The sequence below is a fragment of the Quercus suber genome, unplaced genomic scaffold (assembly GCF_002906115.3).
Source record: "Quercus suber isolate HL8 unplaced genomic scaffold, Cork oak 2.0 scaffold_283, whole genome shotgun sequence".
Lineage (NCBI taxonomy): Eukaryota > Viridiplantae > Streptophyta > Magnoliopsida > Fagales > Fagaceae > Quercus > Quercus suber.
In genome coordinates, this window is record NW_027069739.1 from 220648 (window position 1) to 239104 (window position 18457).

The following is an 18457-nucleotide window of genomic DNA, read 5'->3' on the forward strand; positions in this document are numbered from 1 at the left end:
TCCTCTCTCTTTCTACTCCTCTGAGCACTGTTTTCGTTCCACCAATGCGAACATGCTACCGTAAGCAGCTTGCTGATCTGATGCACTTTAAGAGGCCCATTGTGGAGGCCCTAACTTGGCATGGTAGCGAGGAAGGAGGGAGCATGTCCTTCAAGTTCCTACATGGCCAGTTTCATTTATCGGAGTGCCCTGTTGGTTACCGAGACGATTTTGTGGATTTGGAGGAGCAATGGGCATCCTATCGATGTTAGGCCCTTCTAGTGGCCTTCTTCAGCGTGGTGCTATTCCCTTCACCATCAAAATCTATTAGTTTTGTTATTCTTCCTTTGGTGAGTGTCCTACCTGATGGTCTTTCTTTCATTCCTGCTTTACTTTTTGAGAGCATTAGATCTTTGTCCTTGTGTAGGGAGACTAGTAAGGGTAGACTAGGTTGTTGTGTCCTTATGTTACAGTTGTGGTTCTATAGCCATTTGAGCATCATTGCTAGCGATCAACCGATGGGCTTTGTGGGTAGGAGTAGGATCCGGGCAACTGTGTTGGCTGGGATAACTTTGCTGCATGAGTTCCACTGACTGGACCTGAAAGGTCAAGTGAGGTATTACTTGATGGCACGGATAGACCCATTGTGTCGGTTTACTCAATATTCCCTTGGTAGGCATTGAAGGGTGCACAGGATATTTCCCAGGCATAGCCATGTGAGTATAGGCTTATGGACATCAATATAACAGTGATAGTGTGTGCCTCTGAGTTCTGGGAGGCATGCAGATCTTGTATAGACTTCCCCCTTTATTCTAGGGATGACCATGAATGGTTCTTTGTCGAGTTTAGAGTGTGGCAAGACACGAGGGATCCCGTCTTTGTGCTTGACTTGTCGTCGCCAGTTTCAACTAATATAACACTCTTGATTGACATTCTGAGGGATTATACCTTGGAGTTTGAGATTAGGGTCGAGAGGGCCCTTGGAAACCTAAGTAGATGAGCAGCGTGCAGGAAAGCAAGCTCACTGCTCTCAAGGCAGAGCTCAATCAGAAGGGGCTAGCCCCTCTAAGCACAGAGGCAGAGTGTGTCTAGTTAAGATCTCGGGTCGCGGGTTTAGAGGACGAGCTTGCAACTCTTACGCAAGGATTTTCCACTTTAGATCACACTTGGGATGAGGAGAAAGCTGCATTGGAGACCGATGACTTAGCACTGGAGATACTGCAGGCGAGATCCTGTATTCACTCCACTCTGAGCATGGAGTACAGGCAAGAGGGCGATAAACCTAGCTAGCCACAACTAGCTTTCCGTCGCCTTCAGACTGAGGTGGCCGAGAGAGAGGAGAACTTGAAAGTTGCTACTGCAGAGGTGGGCACTTTTGCAGGCTTTGCTAGAGACTGAGAGGTAGAGCTCTACTTCTAATCCCACGATGGAGAGGAAGTTGGTTCGTCTTCGGCACTCACATGATAGACTTAGAGAGTTTGCCAGAGACTTGGGCTTCAATGCAGCCGGATTGCTTCGGACTCATGGTCAACATGACCCGATTCTCCGCACTGGCTTTGGGAGGCTATGCTTGGCCGTGTCTGATTGTTTGGGCCATGTTTGACTAACTGGCATTCTTTACTGTTTACTTTATTTCTGCACATGAGCTATGTAGTTAGTATTCCACCATGTATGGAAAGGTCTTTCGTAAATTGCTAGACAATTGCGTAAGGCCTTCCACTTTTTGTTTGAGTTCTTAAAGCTTAGTCTAGTTTGTTAGGCATGCTTAGAAACTAAGTGGTGGTGTAGAGAGATATTTATGATGATTTTCAACAGATATATATATATATATACACATATATATGAGATGAGATTTCATGTTTTGATACCAGAATGTATGAAAGAAATAGAATGGCACAATACAGGCATGTTAATGAATATGCAAGCAAATGCTTTGAAGATGCAAGATTATATAAATAAGTAATAAATGTAAAATCCATGCATATCAATATCTTATTTTTCCAAGGATACATCCTATTCTAGACGGATCTTTTCCTTTTCCCATTGAGGTACATTTCCCGTTGGCATAAGCCAGAGTATCTTAAGCAGACCACCGAGTCGTGGTAGTATTGTAGACAGAGAGCAATCTCTGAGGCGTCTTCATATCTTCACTTGGATGCTGGATCCCCTTAGTCTTCTGATCTTGAGCAGAAATTCAAGCAAGTGCAACTGACTGATTTTTCTTTTAAGATGTGACCGAACCAAGATGGCTACCTACGTACCTCTATGAGGAAGGATCAGGTCTTCACATAGTTCAACTGACTTTTTGATTGCCTCAATTTTTTCCTAGACCGCCCTTTTGGGTTTTCAATACAGTAGGCTTTCTCACACTCTTTCTTTTACTCTCTTTTTGCATAGACCACTCTTTTGGGTTTTCGATCTACCTTTTGCATTTTCTCACACTCTCTTTCTTTTGGCTCTCCTTTTGCGTAAACCGCCCTTTACGGGTTTTCAATCTATCTTTTTGCATATATTTTGTTTTGTTTTTTTTTTTTTTTTAATTTTATTTTTTAACATAAAATATAAATGAGGTGCATTGCGAGGCCCCTTCATGTAAAGTACCATATGACGGCATCAGAATTGGTGTGCATATTGAAGTCATGCCCATCCATGTTGGCTAGAATCAATGCTCCTCCGGAAAAGGCCTTCTTTACCACATATGGGCCCTTGTAGGTTGGGGCAAACATTCCTTTGTGATTAGGCATGGCCTGGTTGTGCTTCTTTAAGACTAGATCACTTTCTTGAAAGACTCTGGGTCTAACTTTCTTGTTGTCCCTTTTGGAGCTAGAGCTTTATTTGTCCCTTTTTGTCCCACTCCAATCCAAACATTAAAGCTTAATTGGGCTGGGGCAACCCAATTAGATAATCAATTATTTATTTAATAAGAGTTATTAAATAAAGTAAATGTCAAGTGCAGTAAAAGAGATATACGTATGATTAAAAGAGAAACACACAGATTTCTTAAGACACTTTCTTATTCTCTTGAACAAGTATGTATAAAACTAATTGCGAGGCCACGCATCTTAGGCATATGTGGAATTGGGGTGAAGATTAAAAGTCTTCCCAAGGTCAATCTTCGTTTGTTTTTTAATTTCACTGCATCAAGGTACGCCTTCCTATTATTTGTTTCTAAAATACAAATGTTCCATGTTATCTCACATGAATGAAATATATCTGTTTATTTTCGCTACGTGTTTTTGTATGAGATACAAAACTATGTTTTTCCAACCGGTTATTATGTGTGAAAAAAGAGAAATTTTTTTTTAAAAAAAATCAAGAAATTTGATATTTTAATAAAATGTAGTGTAAAATAGATAATCTGATTTGAGGTGTTTTAAAAAATGAATATATAAAATAAAAAAATAAATGTGGGTTCATATGCTAAAATAGAAAAAAAAAATGCATGAGTTTATATGAATGCTCTAAATGCTAAACTTTTATCATTTAGCACACATGATGCCAATGCTCTCAGTCCACCAATAATATCACCTTTTTTACCTTTCACTAATAATCTTTCACATCAACATGTGTCGAATTTTTGGTATGTCGAAACTGTCTTTGAGAAAATAGAAAGGATGAATATTATTCCCTAGACTTCTAGCTCTAAAAAGTAAAAGAACTTTACTAACGTATGCCCCCAGCATATATAGTAAACCATTTTAGAAATTTTTTTATGAGAAAAGTGACTAACTTGTTTGACTGTTGTTTCAATTTTACATAATTTTTTTAATAGAATAGATGATTAATATATGCCCAAAAAGCCTACCATAAAACTATTTTCCTAGACTTTAAAGTTGAACAAAGTTCACTTTTTTCAGCTACACTGTTTAAGATTTGATGGCTTGTGACGTGAGTTGTAGTGATGCAGTTGGTGGCACAATTTGACCTAGACACATATCAGTAGCGGAGCTAAGGGGACCATGGCACCCCTAGCATTTTAGATTTTCCATTAGACTAGGTATAAATGCTTATAACTTAGATGAAAATATGAATATTGGACCCCCCCATAGAATTTCGAATTTTGCCTCTCAAAATTTAAAATTTAGATCTACAACTTATTTGGTTCCTCAAACCTTTTAAGCAGTATAAAAAGAAACCCAAAAATCTAAATTAGTGTGCAAAAAAAAAAAAATTACATGGCTTTGTTTCCAAGTTACAATCTAGTAAAAAAAAAAAAAAAAATACAAGGCCTTGTTTCCTAGTTACAATCTACCCAAAAGAAAATAAGACACTCATCTACAAACCTAAGATTCTCAAATCCGGGGGCTACATTACAAGATGGGAAGGGTTAGGCGCTCATCCTGCCCAGACAAAGTCTTGTCTTGTAGACTTTTAAATGACCTTTTAAATACCTATTAAAAAATGACATGCAAATTGTTGTGTCAATATTCCTAGATCTATGGTTGGTTAATGTGCAAAATACCAAATCTGTCGCATTTATGCAAGGAGAAATCACATTTGAATTTTATTCAAAAGAAAAGGACTTTTAAGAGAAGTTTCAAATTAAGCAAAATGAATTTTTTTGATAAAAAAATCAGATCTTATTTTTTAAAATAACAAGGAATGGATTTTTTAAAAAAAGAATTTCCAAATCCGATCCCTTAATTAAAGAACAGAATGAATCTCTAAGAGGAAAATCCAAATCTGATTATTTAATTAAGAAACAGAATGGGGTTTTAAAGAAATTGCAAACCTAATTTTTCAAAATAAGAAAGAAATAATTTTTAAAATAAAATTCAGATCTGATTTTTTTGTTTTGAAAAACAAAAGAGGTTTTAAAAATAAATTCAGATGTGATTTTTTGGTTTAGAGATCAATGGAGATTTTAAAAATAAATTCAGATTAGATTTTTATTCTACAAAAAGAATGAGGGTTTGAAAAATAAATTTAGATCTGATTTTTGTTCTAGAAAGAGAATGGAGATTTGAAAAATAAATTCAAATCTGATTTTTGTTTTAGGAAACTAATGGAGATTTGAAAAATAAATGCAGATCTAATTTTTGTTTTAGGAAAACAATAAGGTTTTTGAAAATTTATTCAGATCTGATTTTGTTCTACATAAATAAATAGATCTTAATCATATGCACTACATAACTACATGAACAAAACACATACATAAACAGACATTCATCATATAATCACTAGAAAGAAAAATCATGGCAAACAAAAGAAGGAACATGTTAGGTAAGGCATGGAGAATTGAATCAATTATATGAACATGCAAGTAAAAAGATGGAAACTTACCTGCATCAATGAATTTTACAAGGGAATGGGGAAATTGCTTTAGAGTTAGAGAGATGAGGAGTCTCTCTAAGTCCTAAAGAGATTTTACTTAACAGAAAAGAAAGTCCCAAAGTTGAACTTCTAGAATTTCTTTTACGTTAAAAGCTGAGGGGTGCTGAATTCTGATTTTAATTCTATATTTATAGATGTGTTGTGCTTAAAAAAACAAGCTAAAGTTGCTTAGAAAATCAGCAAGCCCGAGTTAGGTCAAGTTTTATCCCTAAAAAATTGAATCTGATAGGCTTAAACTTGAGCTAATCGTTTCTGGGCTTAATTCACTAACAGTGCCAATTGGCACTTCCCAAGTGCCGATTGGCACTCCTTAGTGCATGGCCCAAGTTTCTCTTTTGGTTTGATTTGAACTCCTTTTTAGGGATTTTCTAAGTCAGGAATTGCACTTGGATGTATTTTAAACTTGTATTATAAAATAAATCCCTTTTAATTTGATAATCAGGTCCTTAAAATAATAATTATCTAAAAGATAATTATTAAAAACACTTAATTATCAACAACTCATTACCTGATTATCCATTTTATTCCTATACAACCAAGCTTATTTTTGATCAAATCTAACAGTCAATCACATAAATTACTTAATTAATTTTAATTGTTGACCAATCAGAATTAATTTCAATTAATCACATGTGACTAGCTTGACCCACATAAAATGTATGCAAACTGTGAAAACTTGATCTTATGATATTTTTTAATTCGACGGTCCGATTTAGGAACCAGGCATATCGTTGCGATCGTTAGAGTCTCAAGATCATGTTTATGACATGTGATGATTGATTTAATGCGTGAAATGCAATTATGATTTTTGGATATTCAGAGTGATCATTTCAGTCATCTTCTAAGATTAAATTATGAGTGCACAATTAAGGGTCTATTTGGATAGCACTTATTGTTGCTGAAAGTTGATAAAAACTGATTGTTGCTAAAAACACTGTAGCAAAATAATTTTTAAATGTGTGAATAGTATTGTGGGATCCACTTTTAATATTAAATATTACGTGAACAGTGCACGCACAGTACACGCACAGTGAATTTTGTCCCCTAAAGTCAACAAGTGCGGCAAAAAAAAAAAAAAAAAGTCCAAAACGTGAAACTGAAAACGTGCCGCAAGAATCATCTCAATTCAAACACTCACTAAGTGTCTACAGGTATAAATAAAATTATCCAACAGATGGCCCATTTTTCCATGGGCCTCCTAAACCAATGAAAACTTAAATTCTCCTTTAAAACATTCCAAATCATAGATCAATATTAGGAGCAAAAACAAAACCAAATCAAATATGTCTAGTTACTATATGTTTGTCGTGCATGTATTTTCCCCTTTGCACCGCCAATCACCTTACTGTAAGTCCACGGTCGTCCAGGCTCCAACTACAGTCCAAGCCTACAACCACCGCCACTGGTACATATCTCTCGCTTTCTCTATCTCTCTTTCTCTTTGTTTAGCGTTAAATTGCTAGGTGTTATAAACAACGAAGCGAAATACTTTACTACTGCATTTTTTCTTTTGTGAAACTGCGAGTTGTACTGCTGTGCTGCAGTAACTTTACTGAGTTTCAAAATTGTATGGCTGTCCCCAGTTTATAAATTTTTATACATTATTGTATATGTTATACATATTACCTTCTTTTAGAGTGATATTAATAACTGAACAGTAAATTCTAACATTGTTATTTTGAAAGTGAATGTTATACAATGTATAATCTATATATATATATATATATAACTGAAGTCCCTAAAACTCCCATGATTTTTCATGTCAGAATAATATTAAAAAAAAAAATACAAAAAAAATTATAAAAAATAACTCCCATGATTTTTCATGTCAGAATAATATTAAAAAAAAAAATACAAAAAAAATTATAAAAAAAAAAAAAAAACATAAACGCAAAATCAGAGAAGCCTTAACACGCTCTGCCTTCTCCTTCCTCCAAAACGCAGACCATGCTTTGCCGTTCCCCCACACGCAAATCATAGTTCAACGGCTCCACCTTCAATTCAAAATGCAGGCCACCATCAGTCCTTCTCTCCCACAACTCAACGACTCCACCTTCTCCAGCACTACCCTTCTCCAGTTCTATATTTGTTGGCGCTACCCATCTCTCACTCACAACAGTTTCTCCCCCTCCCTTACCCTCAGTTCTTCTCTCCCACAACCCTGTTGAACCTCGGTTTCTACCACTGGGTTTGTTGTTGGGTTCTACCCCTATCGAATTTTTATTTTTGGTAGCTAATTTGAGCTTAGGGTGAGTTTGTAGAGAAATTTGAGTTTGGTTTTGAGAATATCTGCTTATACATGACTGTATTTTGACTGTAATCAGAGAGGCCCCAACACCCCAAGGTAGAACAACCCCACTTGAGGGTGTGGCTGCCTTTTTGGTTGTCATCATTAGAAAGCAATAGGCGTTCTTTTTCACATAAGAAGAGAATAGAATCCGAACCCTTCACCCTCAAAGTGTTTGTCAAAATTCCTAAGCCAAACTGAAAAAGGGGCTTTAGCCTGGAGGTATGATGCTTCTTTCCTTCTTTCTCTTTTGTCTTAATTTAAGGTTTTTTGTTTTTGTTTTTGTTTTTGCAGAGTTTCCATGTCTTCTTCTTCTTCTTCCTTTGGATTGGATTTCTGGTATTGGACTTTATTTTTCCCTTTTTCTTTGTATGCAATTTTTATTGGATTTTAACAAGTATGTTTTTAACATGGAAATTGAGACTATAAACTAATGAGTAACGACCCCCGCACACTAGGACAAAGTTTATTATTTCAATATGATTTGGTCATTATGGTGCATGCAAATCTGCAAATGCTTGCAATCCTTTAGCAAACTCAATCAAAATATGAGCAAATATTATGTTCATACTAACGATCATATCATGGCTCTAAGCCAACTTCAATTCTTTGTTTTCCAATGATTTTTACACTTTTTTTTTTTTTTTTGGGCACAAAACCTAATTTCCCAACAGCAAGATGCGATTAGGCTAACTATATATTACAAATTGCAAATGATATGCTCCCATTTATGTAGATGATTGCTGTGGCTAATATTGATTTTTACTTAATTGATTCAGAGCGGGCAAAGATGCCAATTGCCAAGGTAAGCTCTAAATCTAATTTCTAAAAAAAAAAAAAAAAAAAAAGGAGCCATGGTTAATAAATAGAACCTCAAAATTTATAATTGAGTAGATGACAGATGTCTTTAACTTATAAGACAATTTTCTCCTAAACTTCTCTGAACTCAAGTGGGATGGTTTGAAGTAATTGCCTAGTTGGTAATCCACTTGGAGTGGGTACTTTCTCTTTTTAGGTAGCAGTGGACCAGTTGCCCCATCAAGCACAATTATACTGCCCCTACACTAAGTGGATGTGATGTTGACAATAGGCCTGTATTCTTGAAGCTAGCATGGTATTTTAACAAGTATGTTTGATTGACATTGTGAGTACAAGCACTAGAGATTTGGATCTTTACAGACTAATATTACTACTTCTTCCTAACATGGGTGTCCAGAGCTCCTCAAGCACACAACTATTTCTCTGGATGAGTTTAGTGTCCCTATCTCTCTTACATGTACATAAATTACCCAACTATTTTTTCAATGTCATTTTTAATGTGTTTGCCGGCCTTCTTTTTTCAATGTCATTTTTTGCGATGTAAAAGAAATGACTGGCTAGGTTGCTTATGCCTTTAGACAATTAAATAATTTTGAACAAAAATTACCCAAACTCATGATTTGGAATTGGTTGCTGTGGTTTTTGCTTCAGATCTGATGGTAAAGTATTGAATGTTAATAATAGGCCCTTGGTTACGAATTGTTATGATCTGATATGTTGGTATGATATATAAAAGGTCCATATATGATTTTGGATGAGAGATAGCATGAGTGGTTTATATAAATAGTGTAAAGAACTCCACTCATTTTTCTTATGCTTTTTCAAATGAATCAGGATTGATTTTGTTTCTCCAACTTAAAACGAATGATTGGCTTTTATGTTCTACACCTATTCTTTGTACTTGCTTTCAAGTTTCATATGATTGTATTCTTTACGAAAACATCTATTAAAAATTTGTTGTTTTTTACCTTTTGGAATATGCTTTTACATCCTTAGCAATTCATTATTTTTTTTTTCTTTAAGTCATAATACATTTAGTGTTAATTTTGTGATTTTTCTTGGGTTGTCCTTGATTAATTTAAGTTGAATCTTTGAATTGAACAGTGATTTTTCCTGTTACATTTGTAGTTTTGCAATGATTTATGACTATTATGCTACTATTTTAAAGTTGAGTATAGACATTTTTAATAATGTTCACTTTCATTAAGTGTTGTTTCTTTTACATGTACACAAGGTGTTTGATGAAATTTCTTATGAGTTCTAGAAGCCATAATACATGGAGAGTCGTAAGGAGGAAGATAGGTAAGAAATGTGATGCTCTATTGTTGATTTAATCAAGGTAAGCTGTGTTTGATTCTTATTACTATTTATCAATTAAAAATGAATTGTATATAAATGTTTTTTTTTCTTCTAAACTTTGTCTCATTATTTTTATCTTCTTTTTTCACTTGTTTTTTCCTATACAATTGTTCAACCCAAGAGCACTCCACCAAATTTTAGATGCCTTTTCAATTGAACTAGGATAGGCTTATAGATATACATACTCCAACTTATGGATAGACTATCCATTTGGATTAATTTGTTGTTTTTTACCTCCGGTAATATGCCATTACATCATTTATGAGATTTGTGTTACCAAGATTTTGTATAGCTTGGTTTGTCGTATTGTTTATAGTGATGGAACTATTGAGAGTGTATTGTGTTTTCTTCAATGAAATTGATAGGTTTAAAATATTTGCAAAATTGAGAATATTGTTTAATGGTGGGGAACATAATTTTTTTTGGTTGGAAGCATAGACAACCACAAAATTTTAAAGGGTGATTAGAGATGATAACTTAGAATATGATAGGTGGATGGTATGTTGATACAATAGTTTCAGAATTAGTCCCTTTTAAATTTGATGATTTTTCTACACAATGATGATGGACTATTTAGTACATTGATACAATTCTTTATTATGTTCAAAATCCTAACTTTCTTGATGTATGGCTTTAACAACCTTTCATATGAAAGCCAGGAAACTGTGAAATTTTAAATTAATAATATACATCATATAGTCCAAACAAGATGATCAAATTTCTGATTTATGTCCCTTCCCATTCCTCTCTCTCATTTTAGATAAAATTTTTATTGGGGAATGATCTTAATCTGTATAGCAGATTGCTTGCAGCCTTGCAATGTTGTTGACTACAAGTATTCTTTACATGGGTTGCCAGTGGATTTTGATGAGTACCTTCACGTATTATATGAGGTTTCTTTTAAATCTTCTCTCTTTTTGTGCCATTGCAAATTTTTTAATAATGATTTCTATTTGGTTACTAAGAAAGTGTGGCAATAGAATACATATAGTTTTAAGTTTTTATTTAGTTTGGTTGGGATTTGGGCATCTTCTTTATATAGTTGTTCGGGCTTTGTTTTTTTTCTTCACCCCTCCCCCCACCCCCCGCAAAAAAAAAAAAAAAAAAAAAAAAAAAAAAAAAAAAAAAAAAAACCTATATGGTTGTTGAAGGAAATCAAGTTCAAATTAGAATCTCAAATAAATTAAATTGTTGGCAAAAGAAAGAAAAATATTTAATTTTTTACAACATTATTAGATTGTATGTATGGATCTCTTATGGTCATTCTCTCAAAATTTTACACTGTAGTACTAACATATGTGGTGACTCTTGACAATATCATATGCATTGAGAATTGACTTTTTGAAAATATGTAACAATTTTTTGGAGAAAAAACACCATTGTCTAATCCTTTAAGCAAATATAGATTCTAATTTAAAAGTGGTTTACACATTCCAATCATTTTAAAAGGGTGTTGATGATTTTGCTTTTAATTACTTGGATTGTTTCTCTAATTGAAGGGGTGCTGATATTTCCTAGAGGTATGAAAGGTTTGATTTAGTATTGACAAAAATCAAATAACTCAATTCAATTATGATCCCGCTTTCATGGAGGAAATGAGGACAAGAAGACAAACATCTCATGAGTTTCACATACACAGTTGCAAAGCCAGTTCATAAACCAAAGAAATATAGACTATGCAAATGGACAAATGTCCATGTACAATGATAGATTTGCTAAGGATTGTTCATAAAAGAAATATTCAACTTGTGGTGGTGTTCATAAAAGTAACGTTCAAATAGCATTGAAATTTTACATGTATTACTTTTGTAATCTTTTGAAATTATGTTGTTTTAGGTTTCTACAAGTTCTATGTTTATTTTTATTTTTATGTGAAATTTTATTTTGAACAAAATTTTTTAATTTTTATATATTTTCAAGTCAATACCTTGAAGAAAATAAATATATTTAATTTCTTTTTAACTATCCTATGCATCGTACGGGTTATCGACTAGTGAAAGTTCAATATGGGTATGAAACACCCTTGAACGTTTAGACCCCAAATTATAAAAATACTAATTCAAGCTTATAATCAAACAATTAATGTGTGGAACATGAACATAAGCCAATCACTGAATAGGTAACTAATCTAAACCAAATATAAACACATTCACAGCAGTAAATATAAGGCAAAGATAAAGGAAGAGAGATGCAAACACAAAGACAACACGCGATGTGTTATCGAAGAGGAAACCGAAACTCTCGGCGTAAAACCTTTCCGCCGCCCTCTAAGCGGTCAATAATCCACTAGAAAATGTAGCTGGGATACATGAACAACAATAGACCCTCCAAGCCTAATCTACCCAAGTACCTAAGCCCTCCAAGTTTTTTACTCCACGAGGTATGCCAAACCTTTTTCTTTTTGACTTACCGGATTCCGCTACTTGACCATAGCATCAACCAATGTATATTGGTTCCTTCCAAACTGCTTCCCTCAGCACCAAATAAACCTTCTCACAGACGTGGGTGTGGTGAGATAAGGATTTAGTAAAAGACCTCTCAAGGGTATGACAATAGAGAGGAAGAGAGTAGAGGAATTGTAGAGTTTCTTAGATGAAGATTGGGGATGAGACAATCTTTTTTTCTCTAAGGTTTTCTCTCACAAAATTCTCTCTGGAAGCTCTCACCATTATCGAGAGAGTTTCCTATTCAAAGTTCTCAACATACAATCGGCTTAGTAGTCCATTCATCTCTAAAACCCATCAGGCAATTCATGTGTGTGCCTGACGAGCGCGTTATACTTCCATCCTTATTCACAAAATGATGGATGGAAAAGGAGGTATACTGACGGATGAGGAGGAATACCAACTGTAGAGGTACTGGGTCCCACAAGACTTTATGTGTTCTCCACTCATGTGTCCCTACATGGAAATAACTTGCACGCCACATCAAAGACCCTACTACACGTTCATATCTTCCCTATATGGGAATATACGCCCCAAGATCTTGGGGTTTTAACTCCATATCTTCTTTACAAGGAAAGCCCTGTACTCAAATATAAGCACCAAACCTCTTCTTCTTTAAGGTACGTGAAATTTCCTAGCTCTCACACTACTGAGTACTTGGAGATTCTTCTATTACTGATTTAACTTTCGGAGGGTCTTTTTCCTGTACCACACCGATGCTTTATGTTGGTTCTTTGTTCTCTTGTCCTTCAGGTACCTTAATTGGCGTGCGAGTGGATGATCAGCTCACTGATGATTTTTGTGCATCATCAAATTGAATCCTCTCGTAGAAGATTAGCAAAATCTTTTAACCACCGATGTATTAGCTTGTTGGTTTCACCTATAGGCTATGGCGCAACATGTGATTCTTGCTTATGCACTTTGACATGCATCTATGCTACCCCTTATGTGTTAGAAGAATTTTTCAACTTTCGCATGCCTGATGCCTTGCCTTTATTTTGTGTTTTGGGGGGGGGGGGGGAATGTGCTAGTTTGTGAAAACTTTTTTTTTAGGGAGGGGGGATTTTGGTATTGGAAGCTTTAAAAAAAATGAAGTTGCCTCTTTTCCTTCTAGTTAGTATTGTCTACATGTGAAACTAGTCTCTAACTTTTGTGATACACGAGAATAGCTGCTAAATGAGTTTTAGGAAGAAAAAAAAAACACTTTTTTTTTTTAGTTGGAGTAGTAACCAAAAATGTATCAAATTAAAAAAAAAAAATGATATTGAAAGAAATAACACAAAGTTTTATTAGTTAGGCAGAAGAAAGCAATGTTATTTTATTTATTAGTTTTTTGTGGTAAGGAAAAAGAGATAGAATATTGTGTCTCTAGTTTAGTTTGTGCTGTATATATAGGTACATATAAGATAGGTTATAATATATATGCCACAAGGTGCCTATTGAAAGGTCACAACCCTTCAAATTTGATATACCAAAAGATATCTATTGAAATGTCATAACCCTTCATATTAGATATACCAAATGGTGCCTATTGATTGAAAATGTGCCTATCAAATGAAAATGTGTCTGTAGACACTCAATTTTGCACCCATAATTTAATCTTGGAAGATGGATTAAATGACCAATCATATACTTGAAAAATCATAGTTGAATTACATGCATTAATTTATTCATTGCTTATCATAAAAATGATCTTGAGATTCTAATGATCACGACGGTATGCCCCGTTCCCAAATCAAATCGTCGAATTGAAAGATATCACGTGATCAAGTTTTCACAATTTGCATGCATTGTATGAGGTGAAGCCAATCACGTGTAATTAATTGAAATTAATTTTGATTGGTTATTGATTAAAATTAATTAAATGAATTTATGTGATTGGAGTATTTTTCTTAAAGTGAGATTTGTTGCAAGAGATTAAAACAAATAAGCTGATAATATTTAAAGGCTATAGATAATTAGGCTTTTGGGACAATTATATTCAAAATAATTATTTTAAAAATCCTAATTATCACTCTGGAATAAGGTTTATCATGAAAATAACTCTTAAATTGATCCAAATACAATTTTAAGTTGGAAAACACTTCAAAAATGTGCTAATCAAGTAGCAGATTTCAAATTTATGTTCCAAGGCACTTTCTGTTGGAAATACATGTACACAACAGAAAAATAACGGATCTACTTCATTCAGAATTGATAACATGTATTATGTAAGTTTCAGAATATAGAACAAGAAAGTGTACCTTGGTGCAGTGAATTTCAAAACCAAAGATCAGAAGTTCTCAGGAACACTTTCAATCTTCACTCCAATTCCACTACCGCCTAAGATGTGTGGTCTCTCAATCAGTTTCCAAGGGAGAATAATCGAGTGGCTTCACTTACACATACACACCATTTCACAATGGTGTCTCTCCTTTTTTTTTTTTTTTTTTTAATAATAATTCAATATGTGTCTCCCTTCACATTTAACTAATTATCTAATTGGGCTGGCCTATTGGGCTTTTCTAATTGGGTTTTAGTATGTGGCTTGGAGTGGGACCAAAAGGGACCAATAAGACACTAGCTCCAATGGGTCTTGGGCTTTTTTGTCCTTCAGAATTGATAACATGCATTATATAAGTTTCAGAATATAGAACAAGAAAGTGTACCTTGGTGCAGTGAATTTCAAAACCAAAGATTAGAAGTTCTCAGGAACACTTTCAATCTTCACTCCAATTCCACTAACGCCCAAGATGTGTGGTCTCTCAATCAATTTCCAAGGGAGAATAATTGAGTGGCTTCACTCACACATACACACCATTTCACAATGGTGTCTCTCCTCTTCTTCTTTTTTTCTTTTTTTTTTTTAATAATAATTCCGTATGTGTCTCCCTTCACATTTAATTGATTATCTAATTGGGCTGGCCTATTAGGCATTTTCAATTGGGTTTTAGTATGTGGCTTGGAGTGGGACCAAAAGGGACCAATAAGACACTAGCTCCAATGGGCCTTGAGCTTTTTTGTCAACTCTTGACAAGTCCAAAGTTACCATTAATTATATTTAATACCACTATATAAATATAATTGCACTATAGGTCTTATTAATAAATTATGTCCCAAGACTTTATTATACATGCAACCCCTTCATAAAATATTCATAGTAATACAAAGTTATGAAAGTAAACTGCCATTATATAAATTACTACATCTTAATCTTTGAGTACTCGGTTTAATCCTTTAAGTTATTCATCATATATTTATGAAATCTAATTACATAAATATATACTTTAGTAACTATTTACTAAAGTAGTTAGGCCTAACATTCTGAATAACAAACCCATTAAACTTATCTCAAGGGAATATTTTGTATCTCCATTAAGAGACTATGAATTCTATCTTGAGAATATATGTTCCATCAACACTAAATGTGGCTGCCCAACATACTGAGGTTTTGACTGTTACTTTAGATCTCAGTCCTGATATATCAAAGCAACCTACACTTCATGATCAGGTCCATTATTCTCTCAGGATTAAGAGTTCGTGCAAATATAAGTCGTGAGATTTATTATTCAATTGACAGTCATTAGGAGAATAATAAATCTCACAGCAGTCTAGTTCAATATGTCTTAACTCTTAAAACATATCAACATATCAACTAGAAGTCTCCACTTTCATGATTAAGACAGATTATCTTAGTTGATATATTATAGTCTTCGCAGATGAAACGCCTAATTTCATCACCGGCTACGAACTAAAATTCTGAGTTTACAAAGAACTTGTGACTTATATCTTCTGTGACTAAATCACATAAATCACATACTATGCATCTCATGGACTAAATGATAATGTTCGAATATTCATGTTACCATTATTTTAGATAATAATAAAACAACTTTATTAATTACAATATTAAGTTATACATCATGTCATACATAATGTCATACATAATATCACACAATAGGATTCTAGGGCACTAATCCCAACACTTTCGGCATAGTAAAACTTAAAATTCAAACTAGACTATTGCCCTATTCCATAATCTGTTGGAAACTTGATAGATAGGTGGTAGGTAAATGTTACTGCCTTTCAATTATTCAAAGTTGGTCGTCAAATGATGGCGCTGTAGGAAGACGAACAATCTACAATGAGAAAGTTTACTTCTTTGGCTATCTACTGTGGATATGCTCCTACCACAACGATTAGAGTAATAATGCCTACTAGTTGTACCTTTATTCCTCAAAATCCTACTAAGGGTAAATTCACAGGACGAAGTTGGTCACATCCAAGCCTTATCTGCTAGAAGGTGGGATAATATAAGATATCTGCCGAACTCCCATTATCTATCAACACCCTTCTAGTCGGGCAATCTGCAATGAGCAAAGTGATGACGATTGCATCGTCATGTGGGTGATGGACCCTTCCAGCATCTTCATCCGTGAAAGTAATAGCCTGCTTGTCTGTCCCCTTCATCCTTGGAACTCATCCAGAGAGTTGGAAATTTTGCACCACCTTCAAGTAGGTCTTCCTTGACTTGGAAGATTTTCCCGCCGAAGTTTCTCCTACAATAACTCTTATTTCTCCAAGTTGGGGCCATGATAGCTCTTCTACCTTTCCTTTTAACTTCTTGTCCTTATGTTTTCGCCCAAGAATATTTCTCAACTTTCCTTGCCTGATGAGATTTTAAATCTGCTGCTTTAAGTCATAGCACTCGTCTATGTCATGCCCATAATCTCTATGGAAGCAGCAATACTTATTCTTATTGTGCTTGTTGGGATCTCCCTTCATCTTCTTTGGCCGCTTCAAGGATGGATCATCCTTGATCAGCATAAGCACTTGATCAAGTGGAACATTCAAGGGCGTGTAATGCAGATTCTGTCCTGAAGATGAACCTACCTTCTTGTTGTCTCTATCCTTCTTCTCCCCCGTCCAGGCCTTCTTTGGGTGAGAGCCTTGTTCAAGATGATGTGGGAACTCTGCTTCCTTCCACTCTATTTTCTTCCTCTTCTTGGTAATGATTACATCCTCTGCATTCATGAAGCTTTGGGCCGAATGGACGAGTTCAGCCATGGTCTGTGGTTCTTGATCATAGAGCTTGTGGATGAATAAATCTGAACTAACTCCATTGTGGAAGGCTGCTAACAACAGCTTGTCATCCATCTCGTCTATCGTCAAGGCTTCCCCGTTATAGCGAGTGATAAAGGGCTGCAAACTTTCATTATCTATAGTCAATAGGCTGGATGAGGAGCATTTATGCCTTTGACCTCCGATGAAATTGTTGATGAACAACTTACTCAACTCCTTGAAGGAACTAACAATGTTTGAAGGTATCTTACTAAACCACACTTGTGCTGGCCCCTTAAGGGTGGTTGGAAAGGCCCTACACATTATCTCATTTGGAACCCCTTGAAGGTGCATTGTGGTCTTAAAGGTTTCAATGTGCTCACATGAGTCACATGTTCTATTTTACGAATCCAATGAAGGCATCTTAATCTTGGAAGGCAGAGGATGACTATTGATGGAAGTTACGAAAGGGGAATTGATTCGATGAACTAAATTATCTACGTGATTCATCCTTCTCATATTTTCCCTTATCTCGTCCATAGCCCCCTTCTTTTGATCCATCTCCTTTTCCAAGTGTGACACCCTACACGAAGCTGTTCCTCTTGAGTAGTTCCTACACTTAACATTTTCTCCTTCTCTAACTTCTTGACTCTGGGCTTGCCCTTCCACACACCTTTCATGACGTTGCCTTTGGTTGATCTCTCGAGTTAACTCTTGACTCTGATGGGTTAGCTCTGCAATGGCGGCTGCCATGGACTGCATTTGTTGGACGAAAGGCGGTTGTATAATAGGTGCTGACTAGTGAGCACGGTTGGGGTGGCTGGAAGCGTTTTCACTCTCTTGGTGGCCTGGACTAGTGGCCATTGACCTTGTCCTAACCATATAGCCTTTTTGTCAAAGAAAGATAAATTGCAAAACACGGATTTAATCTCCTCATAGACGGCACCAATAGATGATGTACAGAAAATTAGTAGCTAAATGCTCCAGGCTTTAATGGACTAGAGGTTGCTTGGAAGACCTAAAAAGAAAGAAACATAAGATCAAAGGTGACCGAGGTGAACCGGCCAAGAACCCTTCGATGCTTAAGTTAGCTTTTCTCTCTAGAACTCAAGTATTCCAACTTTAGGAGTGGTGGAAACCTACCTTCATTTGATGTGGATGAGTTCTTATATAACGAGCTTTTGAGTGGTTACTT

General features: G+C 35.1%; 1 protein-coding gene and 1 long non-coding RNA gene across 8 annotated transcripts; one reads left to right on the forward strand and one right to left on the reverse strand.

Annotated features, from left to right (window-relative positions):
- Nucleotides 1–6562: 6562 nt before the first annotated feature.
- Nucleotides 6563–11702, forward strand: LOC112005473 (uncharacterized). 7 transcript variants are annotated; one of them, XR_010632378.1, is made up of 3 exons: nt 6563–6718; nt 7638–8405; nt 9654–11624. It is a non-coding gene; the product is annotated as an uncharacterized LOC112005473 (long non-coding RNA). The 7 variants fall into 7 exon arrangements; XR_010632381.1 differs by having other exon boundaries at nt 7895–8405; XR_010632382.1 differs by lacking the exon at nt 6563–6718 and having other exon boundaries at nt 7176–7939; nt 8337–8405; nt 9654–11702.
- Nucleotides 11703–16881: 5179 nt separating this feature from the next.
- Nucleotides 16882–17616, reverse strand: LOC112024078 (uncharacterized). The gene has a single exon (XM_024056716.1). The coding sequence runs from the start codon at nt 17614–17616 to the stop codon at nt 16882–16884; it is 735 nt and encodes a 244-aa protein (XP_023912484.1).
- Nucleotides 17617–18457: the final 841 nt, after the last annotated feature.